The 18981-nt window shown below is 45.7% G+C and overlaps 1 protein-coding gene across 6 annotated transcripts in view; it reads left to right on the top strand.

Annotated features, from left to right (window-relative positions):
• Window positions 1-18981, top strand: part of PNPLA7 (patatin like domain 7, lysophospholipase) — a 428589-nt gene that overhangs the window by 207046 nt on the left and 202562 nt on the right. For all 6 annotated transcript variants that reach the window (XM_077836180.1, XM_077836185.1, XM_077836179.1 and 3 more), the window contains one exon: window positions 10673-10733. In XM_077836180.1, the coding sequence (XP_077692306.1) occupies window positions 10673-10733 (61 nt within the window). The remainder of the gene's footprint in view (window positions 1-10672; window positions 10734-18981) is intronic.

Here is an 18981-nt window from a genome sequence, read left to right on the forward strand (position 1 = left end):
CCTTGATTATCATGCACATTGTAGGGAGAGTGGTCACTTTGGATAAGCTATTACCAGCAGGAGAGTGAGTTTGTGTGTGTGGTTTTTGTAGGGGGGTGAGTGGGTGAGAGACCCTGGATTTGTGCAGGAAATGGCCCACCTTGATTATCATACACATTGTGAAGAGAGTTGTCACTTTGGATGGGCTATTACGAGCAGGAGAGTGAGTTTGTGTGTGGGGGGGCGGAGGGTGAGAAAACCTGGATTTGTGCTGGAAATGGCCCAACTTGATGATCACGTTAGATAAGCTATTACCAGCAGGACAGTGGGGTGGGAGGAGGTATTGTTTCATGATCTCTGTGTGTGTATATAATGTCTGCTGCAGTTTCCATGGTATGCATCCGATGAAGTGAGCTGTAGCTCACGAAAGCTCATGCTCAAATAAATTGGTTAGTCTCTAAGGAGCCACAAGTACTCCTTTTCTTTGTGCAGTAGGACTGCTAGCAATCTGTATCACCTGCCTGCTCACCATAAGATGGTTCAATAGGACTGACTGCGGGACTAAAGAGAATGACCTGATCAAGTCACTCCAAATTTAGTCCCTGCACCCATGTCTGCCCAAGCAGACATGTTCTTTGACCATGGGATGGTGTTCTTTGACCATGGGATGGTGTTCCATGAAGGAGGAGTGCTGGGCAGAGACGGGCTCCATCTTACGAAGAGAGGGAAGAGCATCTTTGCCAGCAGGCTGGCTAACCTAGTGAGGAGGGCTTTAAACTAGGTTCACCGGGGAAAGGAGACCAAAGCCCTGAGGTAAGTGGGAAAGCGGGATACCGGGAGGAAGCACAGGCAGGAATGTCTGTGAGTGGAGGGCTCCTGCCTCATACTGGGAATAAGGGGCAATCAACAGGTTATCTCAAGTGCTTATATACGAATGCACAAAGCCTTGGAAACAAGCAGGGAGAACTGGAGGTCCTGGTGATGTCAAGGAACTATGACGTGATTGGAATAACAGAGACTTGGTGGGATAACTCACATGACTGGAGTACTGTCATGGATGGTTATAAACTGTTCAGGAAGGACAGGCAGGGCAGAAAAGGTGGGGGAGTAGCACTGTATATAAGGGAGCAGTATGACTGCTCAGAGCTCTGGTACGAAACTGTAGAAAAACCTGAGTGTCTCTGGATTAAGTTTAGAAGTGTGTGCAACAAGAGTGATGTAGTGGTGGGAGTCTGCTATAGACCACCGGACCAGGGGAATGAGGTAGATGTGGCTTTCTTCCGGCAGCTCACGGAAGCTACTAGATCGCATGCCCTGATTCTCATGGGTGACTTGAATTTTCCTGATATCTGCTGGGAGAGCAATACAGCAGTGCATAGACAATCCAGGAAGTTTTTGGAAAGCGTAGGGGACAATTTCCTGGCGCAAGTGCTAGAGGAGCCAACTAGGGGGGGCGCTTTTCTTGACCTGCTGCTCACAAACCGGGTAGAATTAGTGGGGGAAGCAAAAGTGGATGGGAATCTGGGAGGCAGTGACCATGAGTTGGTTGAGTTCAGGATCCTGACGCAGGGAAGAAAGGTAAGCAGCAGGATACGGACCCTGGACTTCAGGAAAGCAGACTTCGACTCCCTCAGGGAACGGATGGCCAGGATCCCCTGGGGGACTAACATGAAGGGGAAAGGAGTCCAGGAGAGCTGGCTGTATTTCAAGGAATCCCTGTTGAGGTTACAGGGACAAACCATACCGATGAGTCGAAAGAACAGTAAATATGGCAGGCGACCAGCTTGGCTTAATGGTGAAATCCTAGCGGATCTTAAACATAAAAAAGAAGCTTACAAGAAGTGGAAGGTTGGACATATGACCAGGGAAGAATATAAAAATATTACTCGGGCATGTAGGAATGATATCAGGAGGGCCAAATCGCACCTGGATCTGCAGCTAGCAAGAGATGTCAAGAGTAACAAGAAGGGTTTCTTCAGGTATGTTGGCAACAAGAAGAAAGCCAAGGAAAGTGTGGGCCCCTTACTGAATGAGGGAGGCAACCTAGTGACAGAGGATTTGGAAAAAGCTAATGTACTCAATGCTTTTTTTGCCTCTGTCTTCACTAACAAGGTCAGCTCCCAGACTGCTGCGCTGGGCATCACAAAATGGGGAAGAGATGGCCAGCCCTCTGTGGAGATAGAGGTGGTTAGGGACTATTTAGAAAAGCTGGATGTGCACAAGTCCATGGGGCCAGACGAGTTGCATCCGAGAGTGCTGAAGGAATTGGCGGCTGTGATTGCAGAGCCATTGGCCATTATCTTTGAAAACTCGTGGCGAACAGGGGAAGTCCCGGATGACTGGAAAAAGGCTAATGTAGTGCCCATCTTTAAAAAAGGGAAGAAGGAGGATCCTGGGAACTACAGGCCAGTCAGCCTCACCTCAGTCCCCAGAAAAATCATGGAGCAGGTCCTCAAAGAATCAATCCTGAAGCACTTACATGAGAGGAAAGTGATCAGGAACAGCCAGCATGGATTCACCAAGGGAAGGTCATGCCTGACTAATCTAATCGCCTTTTATCATGAGATTACTGGTTCTGTGGATGAAGGGAAAGCAGTGGATGTATTGTTTCTTGACTTTAGCAAAGCTTTTGACACGGTCTCCCACAGTATTCTTGTCAGCAAGTTAAGGAAGTATGGGCTGGATGAATGCACTATAAGGTGGGTAGAAAGCTGGCTAGATTGTCGGGCTCAACGGGTAGTGATCAATGGCTCCATGTCTAGTTGGCAGTCGGTGTCAAGTGGAGTGCCCCAGGGGTCGGTCCTGGGGCCGGTTTTGTTCAATATCTTCATAAATGATCTGGAGGATGGTGTAGATTGCACTCTCAGCAAATTTGCGGATGATACTAAACTGGGAGGAGTGGTAGATACGCTGGAGGGGAGGGATAGGATACAGAAGGACCTAGAGAAATTGAAGGATTGGGCCAAAAGAAATCTGATGAGGTTCAATAAGGATAAGTGCAGGGTCCTGCACTTAGGACGGAAGAATCCAATGCACCGCTACAGACTAGGGGCCGAATGGCTAGGCAGCAGTTCTGCGGAAAAGGACCTAGGGGTGACAGTGGATGAGAAGCTGGATATGAGTCAGCAGTGTGCCCTTGTTGCCAAGAAGGCCAATGGCATTTTGGGATGTATAAGTAGGGGCATAGCGAGCAGATCGAGGGATGTGATCGTTCCCCTCTATTCGACATTGGTGAGGCCTCATCTGGAGCACTGTGTCCAGTTTTGGGCCCCACACTACAAGAAGGATGTGGATAAATTGGAGAGAGTACAGCGAAGGGCAACAAAAATGATTAGGGGTCTAGAACACATGACTTATGAGGAGAGGCTGAGGGAACTGGGATTGTTTCATCTGCATAAGAGAAGAATGAGGGGGGATTTGATAGCTGCTTTCAACTACCTGAAAGGGGGTTCCAAAGAGGATGGCTCTAGACTGTTCTCAATGGTAGCAGATGACAGAACGAGGAGTAATGGTCTCAAGTTGCAGTGGGGGAGGTTTAGATTGGATATTAGGAAAAACTTTTTCACTAGGAGGGTGGTGAAACACTGGAATGGGTTACCTAGGGAGGTGGTAGAATCTCCTTCCTTAGAGGTTTTTAAGGTCAGGCTTGAGAAAGCCCTGGCTGGGATGATTTAACTGGGAATTGGTCCTGCTTCGAGCAGGGGGTTGGACTAGATGACCTTCTGGGGTCCCTTCCAACCCTGATATTCTATGATTCTATGATTCAAGCGCTCCTGATCGACTTCATAGAGGCAACCAGGAGCACCTTGGACATGACGATGACGGCTACCAGTCCTATTGCACCGTCTGCTGCCACAAGGTAATGGGTTGCTGCTGCGGTGTAGCAATGCAGTACCGCGTCTGCCAGCACCCAGGAGACATAGGGTGATGGTTACCTGAGTGGGCTCCATGCTTGCTGTGGTATGGCGTCTGCACAGGTAACTCAGGATGGAACGGGGGCCTGACGATATGTACCCAGAACCACCCGTGACAATGTTTTAGCTCCATCAGGTATTGGGATCTCATCCCAGAATTCCAATGGGCAGCGGAGACTGCGGGAACTGTAGGATAGGTACCCACAGTGCAACGCTCCGGAAGTCGACTCTAGCCTTGGTACCGTGGAAGCACTCCGCCGAGTTAATGCACTTAGAGCATTTTCTGTGGGGACGCACACACTTGAATATATAAAACCATCTTCTAAAAAACCGACTTCTATAAATTCAACCTAATTTCATAGTTTAGACATACCCTGAGTCTCTGAAGTCCCAAAGTCTCTCCTGAAAATGGGACTTAAGCTCCTAAGTCACTCCAGGTGCATTTGAGAATTTTACCCTGGGTATATTTCTTAACTACGTCCATGAAAAGGAGTTTCCTGGATCATAACTGTAGTAGCATTCAGTTTGACAATCTTTAGAAGAGTTGTTCTGGTATCACAGTTAGGTGATCACATCAGTGCAGGCTTCCATTCTGATATTTTTACTCTCCTGGACACAGTTACCAGATCCCGTCCAGCTCCACAAACACTATGGTTACTCAAGCACACTTCTAACATTTTTCAAAAGTTGTCTGACATTTTAGAGAGTCTCAATTCCAAACCAGCTCTCTTTTAGAAGTACAGATTTTCCATGAGTAGTGGTGCAAAGGCTAGCTGTGAACTGACTGGTGATCTGCCAACAGCTGTGACTGTCAACCAGCTCTGTGTTCGGAGGTCGGCTGCGTAGGGTTGGGTGTGTGTTAGCAGGTGCCATGGTGTCTGTAGTGCACTACAGATACTGCAACACGCCAGAGACGTTACACTCTGGGCTAGTGGAGTCTACTGTCTGGCACCAGACAAAGCACATCACAACAGAGAAGAGTGAGTGCTGCATTCCCAGGTGCGTTCTTCCGCCTGCAAAGAGGAGACGGCTCACTCTCCTCCAGCCTGTGGAGGGGGGAAAGAACCACCTCACTGAGATTTCTAAGTCTTGCCTACATTTTCAAAAATGGAGGCCAGAATTCACCGCTGGTTCAGCTCAGCTGGTGGCAGTGCAAGACGACTCAGGTATATTTCCCACCATGCCATCTAACTTGTAATCTGTGTTAAAAATGACTGAGCTCTGTCTTCACTACAGGATCTACTGTTGCTACGCATAGTGGAGTAGCCCTGGTGGAAAATTACAAGTCCCAATTCTGTCAATATAGAGGCAGCCCTAGATGTGCTGAAAAGTTCTAGACTCTTGTAGCCTCCTTTAGGCCAATTGTACTGTCCTGAGCATTCAGGAGGTCCTTTGCTTCCCAGCTCCCTGCTCCTGGGCTCCCTGTCCCTGATGCCCCTTTTCTCTTCTTAAAAACAAGGATGCTCTGCTACGTGCTCTCCACTCCTCTCCTGGGGAAAGTATAGCAGCTCCAGCTCCTCATGATGCTCATTTCTCAGGAGGAGCAGGGATGGTTTGTTCCTTGGCATTCCCCTTTCTACCAGAGAAGAAACCAGTTGGTCCCTGGTTGAACTTGGCCAGAATTGCTCCTGGACCTGAGGGAGTGAGTTGGCTAAGTCGTGTTGTCATACGCTTTCATTGTGGTTTAGAATAAAGGTGGTTGGAAATTAGCTGAGAATTTCTTCACTGTTAGTATTAGAATTCTTCCCACGGGCTTTGTATTAACTACGTTATTTGCTGTGGGAGGCTCTTACAATGCATGTTTTGGCTGCTCAGAGGAATCATAGAATCATAGAATATCAGGGTTGGAAGGGACCTCAGGAGGTCATCTAGTCCAACCCCCTGCTCGAAGCAGGACCAATTCCCAGTTAAATCATCCCAGCCAGGGCTTTGTCAAGCCTGACCTTAAAAACTTCTAAGGAAGGAGATTCTACCACCTCCCTAGGTAACCCATTCCAGTGTTTCACCACCCTCCTAGTGAAAAAGTTTTTCCTAATATCCAACCTAAACCTCCCCCACTGCAACTTGAGACCATTACTCCTTGTTCTGTCCTCTTCTACCATTGAGAATAGTCTAGAACCTCCTCTCTGGAACCACCTCTCAGGTAGTTGAAAGAAGCTATCAAATCCCCCCTCATTCTTCTCTTCTGCAGAATAAACAATCCCAGTTCCCTCAGCCTCTCCTCATAAGTCATGTGTTCCAGACCCCTAATCATTTTTGTTGCCCTTCGCTGGACTCTCTCCAATTTATCCACATCCTTCTTGTAGTGTGGGGCCCAAAACTGGACACAGTACTCCAGATGAGGCCTCACCAATGTCGAATAGAGGGGAACGATCACATCCCTCGATCTGCTCGCTATGCCCCTACTTATACATCCCAAAATGCCGTTGGCCTTCTTGGCAACAAGGGCACACTGCTGACTCATATCCAGCTTCTCGTCCACTGTAACCCCTAGGTCCTTTTCCGCAGAACTGCTGCCTAGCTATTCGGTCCCTAGTCTGTAGCTGTGCATTGGGTTCTTCCGTCCTAAGTGCAGGACCCTGCACTTATCCTTATTGAACCTCATCAGATTTCTTTTGGCCCAATCCCCCAATTTGTCTAGTAGGGATCTCAAAGAGCTCAAGTCTCAGGTTGGGAATAGCAGCAGCTCTGATTTATATTGGCATCTCAAAAGACTGAGGGCCAAGTCTTTTTTTAAAGAACACGGTGCCTTTTTATGAGAAAATGCTTGGCATATTTTAAAACTCCAAGGAAATCTCAGACCAGTTCCTATCTTAGATCCAGAATTGATGTTCTTATGTTTCCATGACAGCAGCATGGTGACTCATCCTATGATGGTAAGCAGCCTGCTTCTCTCATGCAGGGGATTGGAAAAACAATTTTTCCACAGCTATTTCAGGGGTATATGGTTTGATTTAACTAGTAAGGCAAATCATGTGTCCTGGTGGTAGGAGCTGCAGACTGGGAATCTAGACTCCTGGGTTCTGTTCTTGGTTCTGCCACTAAGTTTGGATAAATCACTTAACTTTCCTGTAACTCTCCTTACCGTTATGTAAAGTGGGGGGGAATAATAAATGGGTGGCAGGTATTAATTGTTTGCTAACCTCCTTGAGCTCCTCAGGGGAAAGGTGCATTAGAAGTGCAAAATATGGTTAAATAGTAACTCCATAACTGTTATAGTAAATTCATATTTTGTAGGTGCAAATTGATACTCCAGTATGTATAGGTTTCAGAGTGGTAGCCGTTTTAGTCTGTATCAGCAAAAACAACGAGGAGTCCTTGTGGCACCTTGTGGAGACTAACAAATTTATTTGGGCATAAGCTTTCGTGGGGTAAAACCAACTTCATCAGATGCATGGAGTGGAAAATACAGTAGCAAGAAATATATATACACAGTACATGAAAAGATGGGAGTTTCCTTACCAAGTGGGGGGTCAGTTCTAAGGAGACAATTCAGTTGATGGTAAGGGGTAAGTTACCAAAGTGGATCTCCTTAGGTCACTGCTAGTATGAGTAGGGCCCTACCAAATTCACAGTCCATTTTGGTCAATTTCACAGTCGCAGGATTTTAAAAAATCATAAATTTCATGATATCAGCTATTTAAATCTGAAATTTCACAGTGTTGTAACTTTTGGGGTCGTGACCCAAAGCGGGTTTGTGGTGGGGTTGCAGGGTTATTGTAGGGGGGTTGTGATATTGCCACCCTTACTTTTGCACTGCTGCTGGCAGCGGCGCTGCTTTTGGAACTGGGTGCCCACCTACTAGCCACCACTCTCCGGCCGCCCAGCTCTGAAGGCGGGAGAGAAGTAAGGGTGCTCATACCATGAACTCCCTACAATAACCTTCTGACCCTCCCTGCAACCCCCTTTTGGGATGGGACCCCACTTAGAGAAATGCTGGTCTCCCCTGTGAAATCTGTGTAGTATAGGGTAAAAGTACACAAAAGACCAGATTTCATGGTCCATGATGCATTTTTCCCTGCCATGAATTTGATAGGGCCCTGTAGCAGACCACGGACTCACCGGCATGGCACCTCCTGCTGGTTGTCTTGGAAATTAGCTCAACTCCAGCTCCGGAGTGCCCTCTGCTGGCCTGTGTCTTGCCTGCCTCAGGCCCCGTGTCCCTCCCAGACCCCAGTGCCCTTTTACCTCAGGGTTCTGCCCCAGCAGTACCCCCAGATTCTGGGTCTCCCCTCCCAGGGGAACCCCCACCCCTTTATCCCCACCTTGCCTCAGTGGCTGCTGCCAGTCATCATCTAGCCCCCTTTCACTGGGGCAGACTGCAGTCTGTAATGGCCACTCATCATTGGCAAGGGGGTTGAACCTGCTGCCTTTGCCTATCCCTCGGCTGCCCCTCTGCAGCCCCAGTACCTTTTGTAGGCCTTCAGCCTGGGGGTTTACCAGGCTGGAGATCCCCAGCTCCCTTTGCCCTTCCCCAACACTGCACTGCACTGCACTGCACTGCTCTGCTCTGCTCTGCTCTGCTCTGCAACCTTGCTCCCAGACAGCTAGCCCTTCCCACTCCAGGGCTAGAGTGAGACTCCTTCAACTCCTGGCCCTACAGCCCTTTTATCCAGGCCAGCTGTGGCTTGATAAAGCCAGCCACACCTGGGGCCAACTATCTTGCCAGACCTCCCTCAACTGCTCTTAATGCTTTTCGCAGCCGCAGCCCACTCCAGGGCTGCTTTTAACCCCTGCCTACTGGAGTGGGGCAGCTGCCCTACTGGAGGCCCTAAGTATGATTGACACAGCATCTTGAGGAAGCTTTCAAGCAGTGTGATTGTCTGGGCTTAGTGGGGGAGTGGCTGAGTACAAGGTCAAAAAACATCTTTCGATTGGCTGGAATTTTCCTGGAAATGTCGTCTACCCTGTCTTGGCATGCACACTTCTAAATATCTGTCCTGTACCTGAATGTTGTTTTGATATTCTGTAATATTCAACTGACCGTATGGGGCCCATACTTCACACTGTGGCTGTGGAATACTCTCCCAGTGGGGGAGGTGGGAATCCCATCACTTGGGACATTGAAAACTAGATTGAATAAAATGTTAGAAGATGTACACTAGGGAACAAACCTACACTGGCAGAGAGGTGGGAAAAGATGATTTAATGGGCCTCTTCCATCTCTGACTTCTGACTGTAATATATGCTTATATTTCCATTATATTCTATATGGACTGTTTGCCTTGACTGTCCCTAATACTGGAGATAGAAGGTATATGGTTCTGTGCAAACTTATTGTTTGAATACATTGGCCCTGTCTGAAGTTCAGCCATTACTTTCAGTTCTGACATTAGTAATTGATATTGTGTTGGAGACACCCCGAATTTTTCTCCAAATGCTCTTTAAAGCTCACATTTGTTAAAATTATGGGATTCCATGAACTATGCAGGCTTAATCAATGGTATTGGCTGCCTGGGACAAAACTGCTTTAGACAGGATGTATAAAACAATACTAATTGTCAAGCTGTGATGTCTTACAAGGTTTTCCACTTTAAGGTTAAATCTTGAAGTTCTTAAACTTGGGAGAAATTTATGTTTTATTGTTTCAAGTTATTGATTTTTACAACATGGAGGAAGGAGAGAGGGAAGGTGTATTCACAGATGTCATTAGTGTTGTCATGCTAGTGACGGAGGGGCTGTGTAACTGCCAGTCACACACCAATACGCAGACAGAAAATCACGCTCCGCTTGCCACTTAGGTCCTTCTTGTCTGGCAAACAGTAATACATTTATCCTGTTGATGAATCAAGTCAAAATGGGGGGCAGTTTTCTCTTTAACATCTTCATGTGGGTCAAAACTACTTTTATTTACCAGGAAATGGCTTTTATATAAAAAACCCAAGTGTTTGTATTTTACTACGTATTAGCAGTTGTAGTTTACTAGAATTTTACTAAGGCAGTTACTGCCTTTATTTTACTTAGTGATAAATTGGTAAGTGTCAAAACCAACCAAAGTATTTTCCATTTCAGCCACTCCTTAGTGTTACAACTGTTAGCTTTCTATTATTGCTCTTGTTAGGAACTACTGATTACTTCTTGTAAAGATTAATTTATCACTTTTGAAATTAGATTAAGGGCCAGATATAATTAGTATAATATATTGTATATATATATAATACAATATTAGTATAAATCCCAAGTAACTCCGTTGAGATCAAAATCTATTCCTTGGAATGAACCATGCCTGTTTTTTGTGCTCCAGATCAGTTTAATTAAGGTAATTCAGCTTGCCAAGACGTATACAGGACTTTGAATATGTGTGTGTTCCACCTCTTCACCCATAACTCCTTGTTGTATATGAGGAATCTGATCTGAGTATGGACCAGAATAGTTGTACAGTATACAAATGAAATGGTATTCAGTAACTACCACATGACCCTTCCTTTCTTAAATATTCACAGTATATGCACATTGGAGAGATAGTGAAAATGTGACATGGAGTCTTTCCAGAAAAGTTTTTTTAAAAGCAGAATAGATTGTAAATGACCTATTTTTTTAAGTTTTAAAGGTTAGTGTAAAATAAAAATGACAGATAACTTTATACAAGAAAAATGAGCTGTCCCTATATCACAGAGTGGAAGTAATTGCTTCCCATGGAGAAGCTGTGCTTTGTAAAACCCTTAGCAATTCTTAACAATGTTCTATTTAAGCCTTTCTCTTAAATTTTTCCACTATCTGTTAGGATGTTTTATTTTAATGCATTCAGTCTGAAATGTTCATTTCTTTCCCCCTGCCAGGTTGTGACCAGACTGATCCATTTGCTGGGTGAGACGATTCTTGGCAGCCTTCAGCAGGGGGGTAAGAAACACTTCCTGGGCTATTTGCTTTATTTGCAGTGCTCAGAAAAGATGTCTAAGGGCCAGATTCAGATCTCAGTTACACTGATACATTTTCCAAGTAATTCTACTGAATTCAGTGGAATACTGCTGGATTTATACCAGTAAATTTGAGAACAGAGAATTCCTGTCAGAGATAAGAATTTGCCCCTGATTATTCCACTTTAGCCAGGAGTAACAATTTCAAGGGAGTAACAATTTCATAAGTACAGAATGAGTGTGCATTGGTAAGATAAATGGGATGGGGGAATGAAATCAAATGTAATTGATACCACTGAGTCCCAAAGGTACTGATATACATGCACAGTGAAATCTGCTTCAAATATTTGTTGAGAGAGAGGGTTTTCAGGGACAGGGAGCAATACTGAATTCAGTAACCTTGCACAGAATCACATCACACCAAATGGAATCTGCATGCAGGATGACCTAATGAATCTGTAGGTTTCAAAGTAGCAGCCGTGTTCGTCCTCATCCGCAAAAAGAACAGGAGTACTTGTGGCACATTAGAGACTAACAAATTTATAAGAGCATAAGCTTTCGTGGCTACAGCTCAGTTTATTGGATGCATAGAATGGAACATGTAGTAAGAAGATATATATACACACACACATACAGAGAAGGTGGAAGTTGCCATACAAACTGTAAGAGGCTAATTAATTAAGATGAGCTATTACCAGCAGGAGAAAAAAAACTTTTGTAGTGTTAATCAAGATGGCCCATTTAGACAGTTGACAAGAAGATGTGAGGATACTTAACATAGGGAAATAGATTCAATATGTGTAATGACCCAGCCCCTCCCAGTCTCCATTCAAACCCAAGTTAATGGTATCTAGTTTGCATATTAATTCAAGCTCAGCAGTTTCTCCTTGGAGTCTGTTTTTGAAGCTTTTCTGTTGCAAAATTGCCACCCTTAAATCTTTTACTGAGTGGCCAGAGCGGTTGAAGTGTTCTCCTACCGGTTTTTGAATGTTATGATTCCTGATGTCAGATTTGTGTCCATTTATTATTTTGCGTAGAGACTGTCCAGTTTGGCCAGTGTACGTGGCAGAGGGGCATTGCTGGCACATGATGGCATATATCACATTGGTAGATATGCAGGTGAACGAGCCTCTGATGGCGTGGCTAGTGTGATTAGGCCCTATGATGGTGTCACTTGAATAGATATGTGGACACAGTTGGCATCGGGCTTCGTTGCAAGGATAGGTTCCTGGGTTAGTGTTTTTGTTGTGTGGTGTGGTTGCTGGACAGTATTTGCTTCAGGTTGGGGGGCTGTATGTAAGCGAGGACTGGTTTGTCTCCCAAGATCTGTGAGAGTGATGGGTCATCCTTCAGGATAGGTAAATCTTTGATGATGCTCTGGAGAGATTTTAGTTGGGGGCTGACGTTGACAGCTAGTGGCATTCTGTTATTTTCTTTGTTGGGCCTGTCCTGTAGTAGGTGACTTCTGTCTCTGTCAATCTGTTTTTTCACTTCAGCAGGTGGGTATTGTAGTTTTAAGAATGCTCAATAGAGATCTTGTAGGTGTTTGTTTCTGTCTGAGGGATTGGAGCAAATGCGGTTGTATCTCAGAGCTTGGCTGTAGACGATGGATTGTGTGGTGTGTCCTGGATGTAAGCTGGAGGCATGTAGGTAGGAATAGCGGTCAGTAGGTTTCCGGTATAGGGTGGTGGTTATGTGACCATCGCTTATTAGCACAGTAGTGTCCAGGAAGTGGATCTCTTGTGTGGACTGGTCCAGGCTGAGGTTGATGGTGGGATGGAAATTGTTGAAATCATGGTGGAATTCCTCAAGGGCTTCTTTTCCATGGGTCCAGATGATGAAGATGTCATCAATGTAGCGCAAGTAGAGTAGGGGCGTTAGGGGACGAGAGCTGAGGAAGCGTTGTTCTAAGTCAGCCATAAAAATGTTGGCATACTGTGGGGCCATGCCGGTACCCATAGCAGTGCCGCTGACTTGAAGGTATACATTGTCCCCAAATGTGAAATAGTTATGGGTGAGGATAAAGTCACCAAGTTCAGCCACCAGGTTAGCCGTGACATTATCGGGGATAGTGTTCCTGACGGCTTGTAGTCCATCTTTGTGTGGAATGTTGGTGTAGAGGGCTTCTACATCCATAGTGGCCAGGATGGTGTTTTCTGGAAGATGGCCGATGGATTGTAGTTTCCTCAGGAAGTCAGTGGTGTCTCAAAGATAGCTGGGAGTGCTGGTAGTGTAGGGCCTGAGGAGAGAGTCCACATAGCCAGACTCCAAGGAGAAACTGCTGAGCTGAATTAATATGCAAACTAGATACCATTAACTTGGGTTTGAATAGAGGCTGGGAGTGGCTGCATCATTACACATATTGAATCTATTCCCGTACGTTAAGTATCCTCACACCTTCTTGTCAACTGTCTAAATGGGCCATCTTGATTATCACTACAAAAGTTTTTTTCTCCTGCTGATAACAGCTCATCTTAATTAATTAACCTTTTACAGTTTGTACGGCAACTTCCACCTTCTCTGTATGTATATATAGATATCTTCTTACTATATGTTCCATTCTATGTGTCCGATGAAGTGGGCTGTAGCCACGAAAGCTTATGCTCTTATAAATCTGTTAGTCTCTAATGTGCCACAAGTACTCTTCTTTTTTTAATGAATCTGTAGTTCTTTTTTTAATGAATCTGTAGTTTGCTTATCTTGCTGAGTTGCCTAATAGCAAATCATTCAGTATTTAGGTGTTCCCAAGTTTTTATCCTGAGAAATTTCTTGTGAATTGCCTTGGTTGAATTAGTTTAGATTACTAATGGGTTGATCGTTAGTGGGTGGGAGGAAACTTCCCTTACTGTTTGTTCTTCTTGGACTATAAAACAAAACCAGTTTTAAAAGAAAATAATGTTCTAAGTACTGGTAAGTTTAGAAAACCTCTGTGCTGTGATGCTCATTTATAAGATTTAAAACCATTTACAGAAATGTGTCTGTTTCCATGCAACCCATTGCTACCTGTGTGGCTGGGGTTTTAATGGAAGGTAAGAGAGCTAGGCAAACAGCTGACATTGAATTTCCGTTGTCTGCTTTGAACCAAGTACTTTGGAGACGGGAAACAAAAACGATTAGGGGCAGGGAACAGCGTCTGGACAAAGAGAGATTAAAAAGACTGGGACTATTCAGTTTAGAAAAGAGACAACTAAGCGGGGAGACGATGGAGGTCTATAAAATCATGAATTGAATTGACAAAGTGAATTGTTATTTACCCCTTCATATAACACAAGAACTAGAGATCCCCCCAATGAAATAATCAACAGCAGATTTAAAACAAACATAAGGAAGTACTTCTTCACACACAGTCAGTCGTTGCCAAGGGATGTTGCAAAGGCCAAAAGTATAAGTGAGTTCAAAAATAATGAGATAAGTTCATGGAGCATAGGTCCATCAATGGCTATTAGCCAAGATGGCCAGGTACACAAGCCCGTGCTCCGGGTGTCCCTAAACCTTCAACTGCCCAACCCTGGGACTGGATGATGGAGGATGGATCACCTTAAATTGCATAGCTCTGTCCATTCCCTCTGTAGCATCTGGCACTGGCCACTGTCAGAAGGTAGGAGTCTAGGCTAAATGGACCATTGGTCTGACCTAGTAGGGCTGTTATGTGTTCTTATGATTAACTTTGCATTGTATCACAGCTTAAAAACATCAGTACATTAAAATTAACCTATAATTAATAATGCCCCACTAGGCTACTGGATATTTCTTGCTTTGCCATTTTGTGAAACAATCAGAGAGTAAAAGTAACAACCAATTTATAACTTCACAGGGCCATTTTAATCTCTCTAATTCTAAGTGGCAGCCAGTTAGGCGGGAAATCATCCCAACAAAGTAACTTGTGCAGTTATGATTGTCCCACTGATGTGGAAAGAATGTTCAGCTCTTCAAGTACGTGTCAGTGTGGCTCCCATTGCAAGGGGCACATGTGCCTTATGCCTGTGAGAGTAGATTCTTTTAGCTAGCAGTGTCCAGGCTGTGCAAGTGTCTGTCCTGTGCCTCCTTACTCTCCCACATGAGGGCACAAAGAGCAGAGTGGTCATATATTCCTTCTGGCCTCGGAATGTATGAATCTGTGAAAGGCCAGGCAGTCTCTTCCTTGAAACTTTTAAAGTGGATCACACAGTGCACATCCATCTGGTAGCAGCTGCCTGGTGCGCCTCTCCTGCCTAACATGAATGCACACTCCACCAGAGCACCGGCAGCATTGTTGGCTTCAGAAATGTGCCGATTTTGGAGATTTGCACGGCAGCTGTGTGGAGTAATCCTGTGACTTTCATTAAATGTGCACTTGACATGACAGCCAGGGCAAATGCCAAGCTTGGATGAGCAGTGCTACTGTCTTCATTTCCCTGATTCTCGTTTCTATGATTCTCGTCTTCGTTTCTATGATTCTCAGTCATAGAATCTCAGGGTTGGAAGGGACCTCAGGAGGTCATCTAGTCCAACCCCCTGCTCAAAGCAGGACCAATCCCCAACTAAATCCCGCCATCCAAGGATGCTGCTGCTTGCCAGTCACCTATAGGGGGATCCACACTGACATACTCGAAGAAGAGAGAACGGTTACTTAACCTACGCTAATTGTGGTTCTTCAAGATGTTATAGTCTGTGCGGATCACATGACCCACCATCCATCCCTGCTTTCAGAGTGCTCAGCAAACATGGGCTTTGAACTGTGATGGAGCTGAAGGAGGGATGCAACCATTTTGGCCTTCATGCCTTTGAAGAGTTACTCCTGGGGGAATTCTGCTCCACTGCGCATGCACAGAATTTATATTCCCCACAGATTTCTTTGCTTCCCTGCAGAAAAATGACTGTCTGATGGGGAACCAAAAGGGAAGCCACAAGAGCAGTCATGTGACCTCCCCAGCAGTATGTTTCGGGTGCCCAGGGCAGCCAGCAGAGAGGTAAATCACTGTGGGGCAGGAGGCGGGACTGGGGAAGGAATCTGCCTGGTGGCTCCTACGCTGCATCGGGCTCAACTGCTAGTCCTGGCTGGGCTGGGGAGGACAGGACTTCCTCTTCCCAGCATCCAGAGCCAGGTCAGACCCACCCCCAGATTTCTCCTCCAGCTGCAGGAAGCTCTGAAAACTCTCTCTCCTCTTCTTCCCCCACTTCCTGCACCCATTGCTCCTCAGCTGCATGGGGAGGGATCCCCGTACGGGGAGATGCACCCCCATCTGCCCAGCCCTTGTGCATCCACATCCCCTCATATCCAGATCCTCCTGCCGAGCCTCCCCTCCCCCACACACTCAGAACTTCCCATGATGAGCCCCACTCCCCCTACACCTGGGCCACCCCAACAAGCCACTCACACCTGGATCCCCATCAGAATGAGCCCCAACCAGCTGCACCTGGATCCCCACCCCACTGAGCCCCCACAGAGCCCCCCACACTCAGACCTCCCTGCCAAGCTCCATTTCCCCACCATGCCCAGACACCCCCTGCTGAGCCCCAACCACCTTCACCTGGACCCCCCTGCAGAATCCCATTACTGTTGAACCCAGAACCCCCCAACAAGCTCCTGTGCATCCAGATCCCTCCCGCACCCGGATCCCCCACTGAGCTGCTCACACCCATATTGCATCACACAGAACCCTCTCAACCCACACCTGGATCCCCCACACTAAGCCCCTCCACTCTTGTATCCTGCTTTGCTGAGCCTGCCTGTTGACACTGAGAGGCAGGGCCCTGGAGTGTTTCTGGGGCAGGCCCGCTCCTTGCGCTGTGTCAGGGTTGGGTGCAGCCTCACTGCTGAGTTTGTGTCCCTGGGGGCGGGGCAGGGCGGGGCGGGGCGGGGACCTGCACAGTGATCTCCCACCTCTGTGCAGCCAGTGGCCTGTGCTCCCCACTACCATAGGGGAGCCTCCGCATTTATTTGACAAATAAAATTTGCAGAATTTTAGAATACTGTGTGCAGAATTTTTTTTTTTTTTTTTTTGACTCAGAATGCCCTCAGGAGTACAGGGTGCATGCTGTGGGTGTAAAATGGAACAGCTGAAGAAATTTAGCCTTCAGTTCTATCCTGTGGCTCTTTTGGCTTTGGTTTTTAGATGTATATATTGGGTCTGACACGTCCTCTAACTGCTGTACGGTATGTACTCAGTGCAAAATAGATATAATAAACCATGGAAGATATTTTCTCCCCTCTGCCTGAGCTATATTTAAGCAGTATTTGCCAACCAAACTCAGCTGTCCAAGAAGTATCCTTTTATACACTGGCATGCTGTGCTCTACAGCACAATGCCACTGTGTCTAGGACGTGATGCATCACAGATACCTATACTTCATCTGGTTGAAGAAGTGTTCTCTTTGTACTAAACACTTCAAAGTTTGCTTCCTTGGTCTTGGAGCTTTAAGTGTCCACTTTTAAATTACTGGTAGCGATTGCCAGTCTTTCGGTTGATAGTTTACAGTTCATGTCATTGGTAAGGAGCCATCTGGTCCCACGTGTCCTTGCTGTTTCCAGTCCTCTTGATAAAGCTTTGATACCGACTATACTGCAGTGTTTCTGAACTGTGGCAGTGTCTTTCCCTCACATAGAATTTATTTAAAAAAACTTGTCTGTCTTGGGCTCAGATTAGACTTCTACAGTTTCTGGTCATACCATAACCATGAATCTCCTGGTATTTGTCAAGCAAAGCATTCTTCCTGGTTAACTGCAAAGGGCCAAAATTCCTGGCCCCATTAAATCTATTTGATTAATTATTTTATCATTTGAATGCTGTTTTTCCCCCACTGGTATTTTGAATACCAATATTGTATATGGTAGTCAAGCCATATGAATACCGTGACCCTATTACACTTAGAGTAAAGTGCAAATTGTATTGACAGACACTTACTGAATACAGGTTCTCAACAAGAGTTTTTGTGGATCAGTCAGAGTAACTTATCTCTAGTTCTGTGCTATTCCAATACTTGGAAAAATCACTATAACCCTGCATGTTGTGTTGTATTGGCTGGGAATGTTGTATAATTTGTATATCATTACAGTGTGCTCTCCCAGTATAACCCAGCAAATCTGTAATACATGTTACTTAATTTGCAACTTCCTCTGTGTTTAATTTGGTAATTTGTTAAGCACACATTAAAATTGCCACCTGGCACTTAGATTTGGAGGGCATAATTTTGCAACTCTCTTGTGATTCTGCTCTATTTTCCTGCACGTTCCTTGCCATCCTAGAGGTAGAGCAAAAAACTGTTGCTCATGGATTTGTTCTTGGAAGGGCACATTCTCATTAGTTTAGTGAACTAACCTACTTGGTTTTTTATTAACAGATCTGTTAGATTGGCTTAAATACAATTGAAGTGATTGTCTACATGGATTCCACTTCTGGTAGGCATGTGCCCCATGCGTGTAAGATTGGGTTCTTTTTGCCAGTAGTGTCCACTGAGTCATGGCCAACTGTGTCTGCGAGATGGAACTTCTGCGTGTCTGCTTCTTAGCACGCTATGCAACTGGACTGGTCCTCTGTATGTATGTGCGTGTGTGTATATGCAATATGAGAGTTTGATAGTAATATTAGTATAGTTGTACAGTGGTGTAGTGTAGTTTTTTCTTTTCTTACGCCTCTAGGAGGATACTGAAGGCAAGAGAGGCCTGTCTTTAGTGTTTTCTCCTGGATAACTCAATAAGAGCTGCCTCAGAAGCAGGGGCCCTGTATACCAGAACACAGACTTCCTTGATCAGTGCTTTTGTGAGATGTGGATGAACTCCAAGCTCCTGTGCTCACTGGTCAATAAAATTTCATTCACTGAGCCTAGCAGAGCATTGAAGTCCTCCTGCACCCAGTGATCTGATCTGAGGGGTGGGAAGAACATCGTTCCCACAGTGAGCACAGCTCTAACACCTAGTAAAAGGAGGCATAGATCCAAAAGGTAGTTCGTAGCCTGAATTGGATCCCTGTGACACTCTGGCAAAACTCAGTCATTGAGCACATATGGTTCTGTCTCAGGCAGAAGTCCACACTTTGCCAGGTACCAGCCTCTCTCTGTTGACATCAGTGCACGTGGAGCCAGTGACCCCAGTGTCCACGAGACTGGTACCAACTCCTGTGGAACAGAGGCCCCTGGCACAGACTTTCTCGGCAACAAAGTTATTTTCAATCCACGTAATCTTGCATTGACCACACAGCCCAAGTCGTCATTACTATCCTTGCCTGTGAGTGTCCCCTGTACAGTACTGATTA

Source organism: Eretmochelys imbricata, chromosome 16 (assembly GCF_965152235.1).
Source record: "Eretmochelys imbricata isolate rEreImb1 chromosome 16, rEreImb1.hap1, whole genome shotgun sequence".
Classification (NCBI taxonomy): Eukaryota; Metazoa; Chordata; order Testudines; family Cheloniidae; genus Eretmochelys; species Eretmochelys imbricata.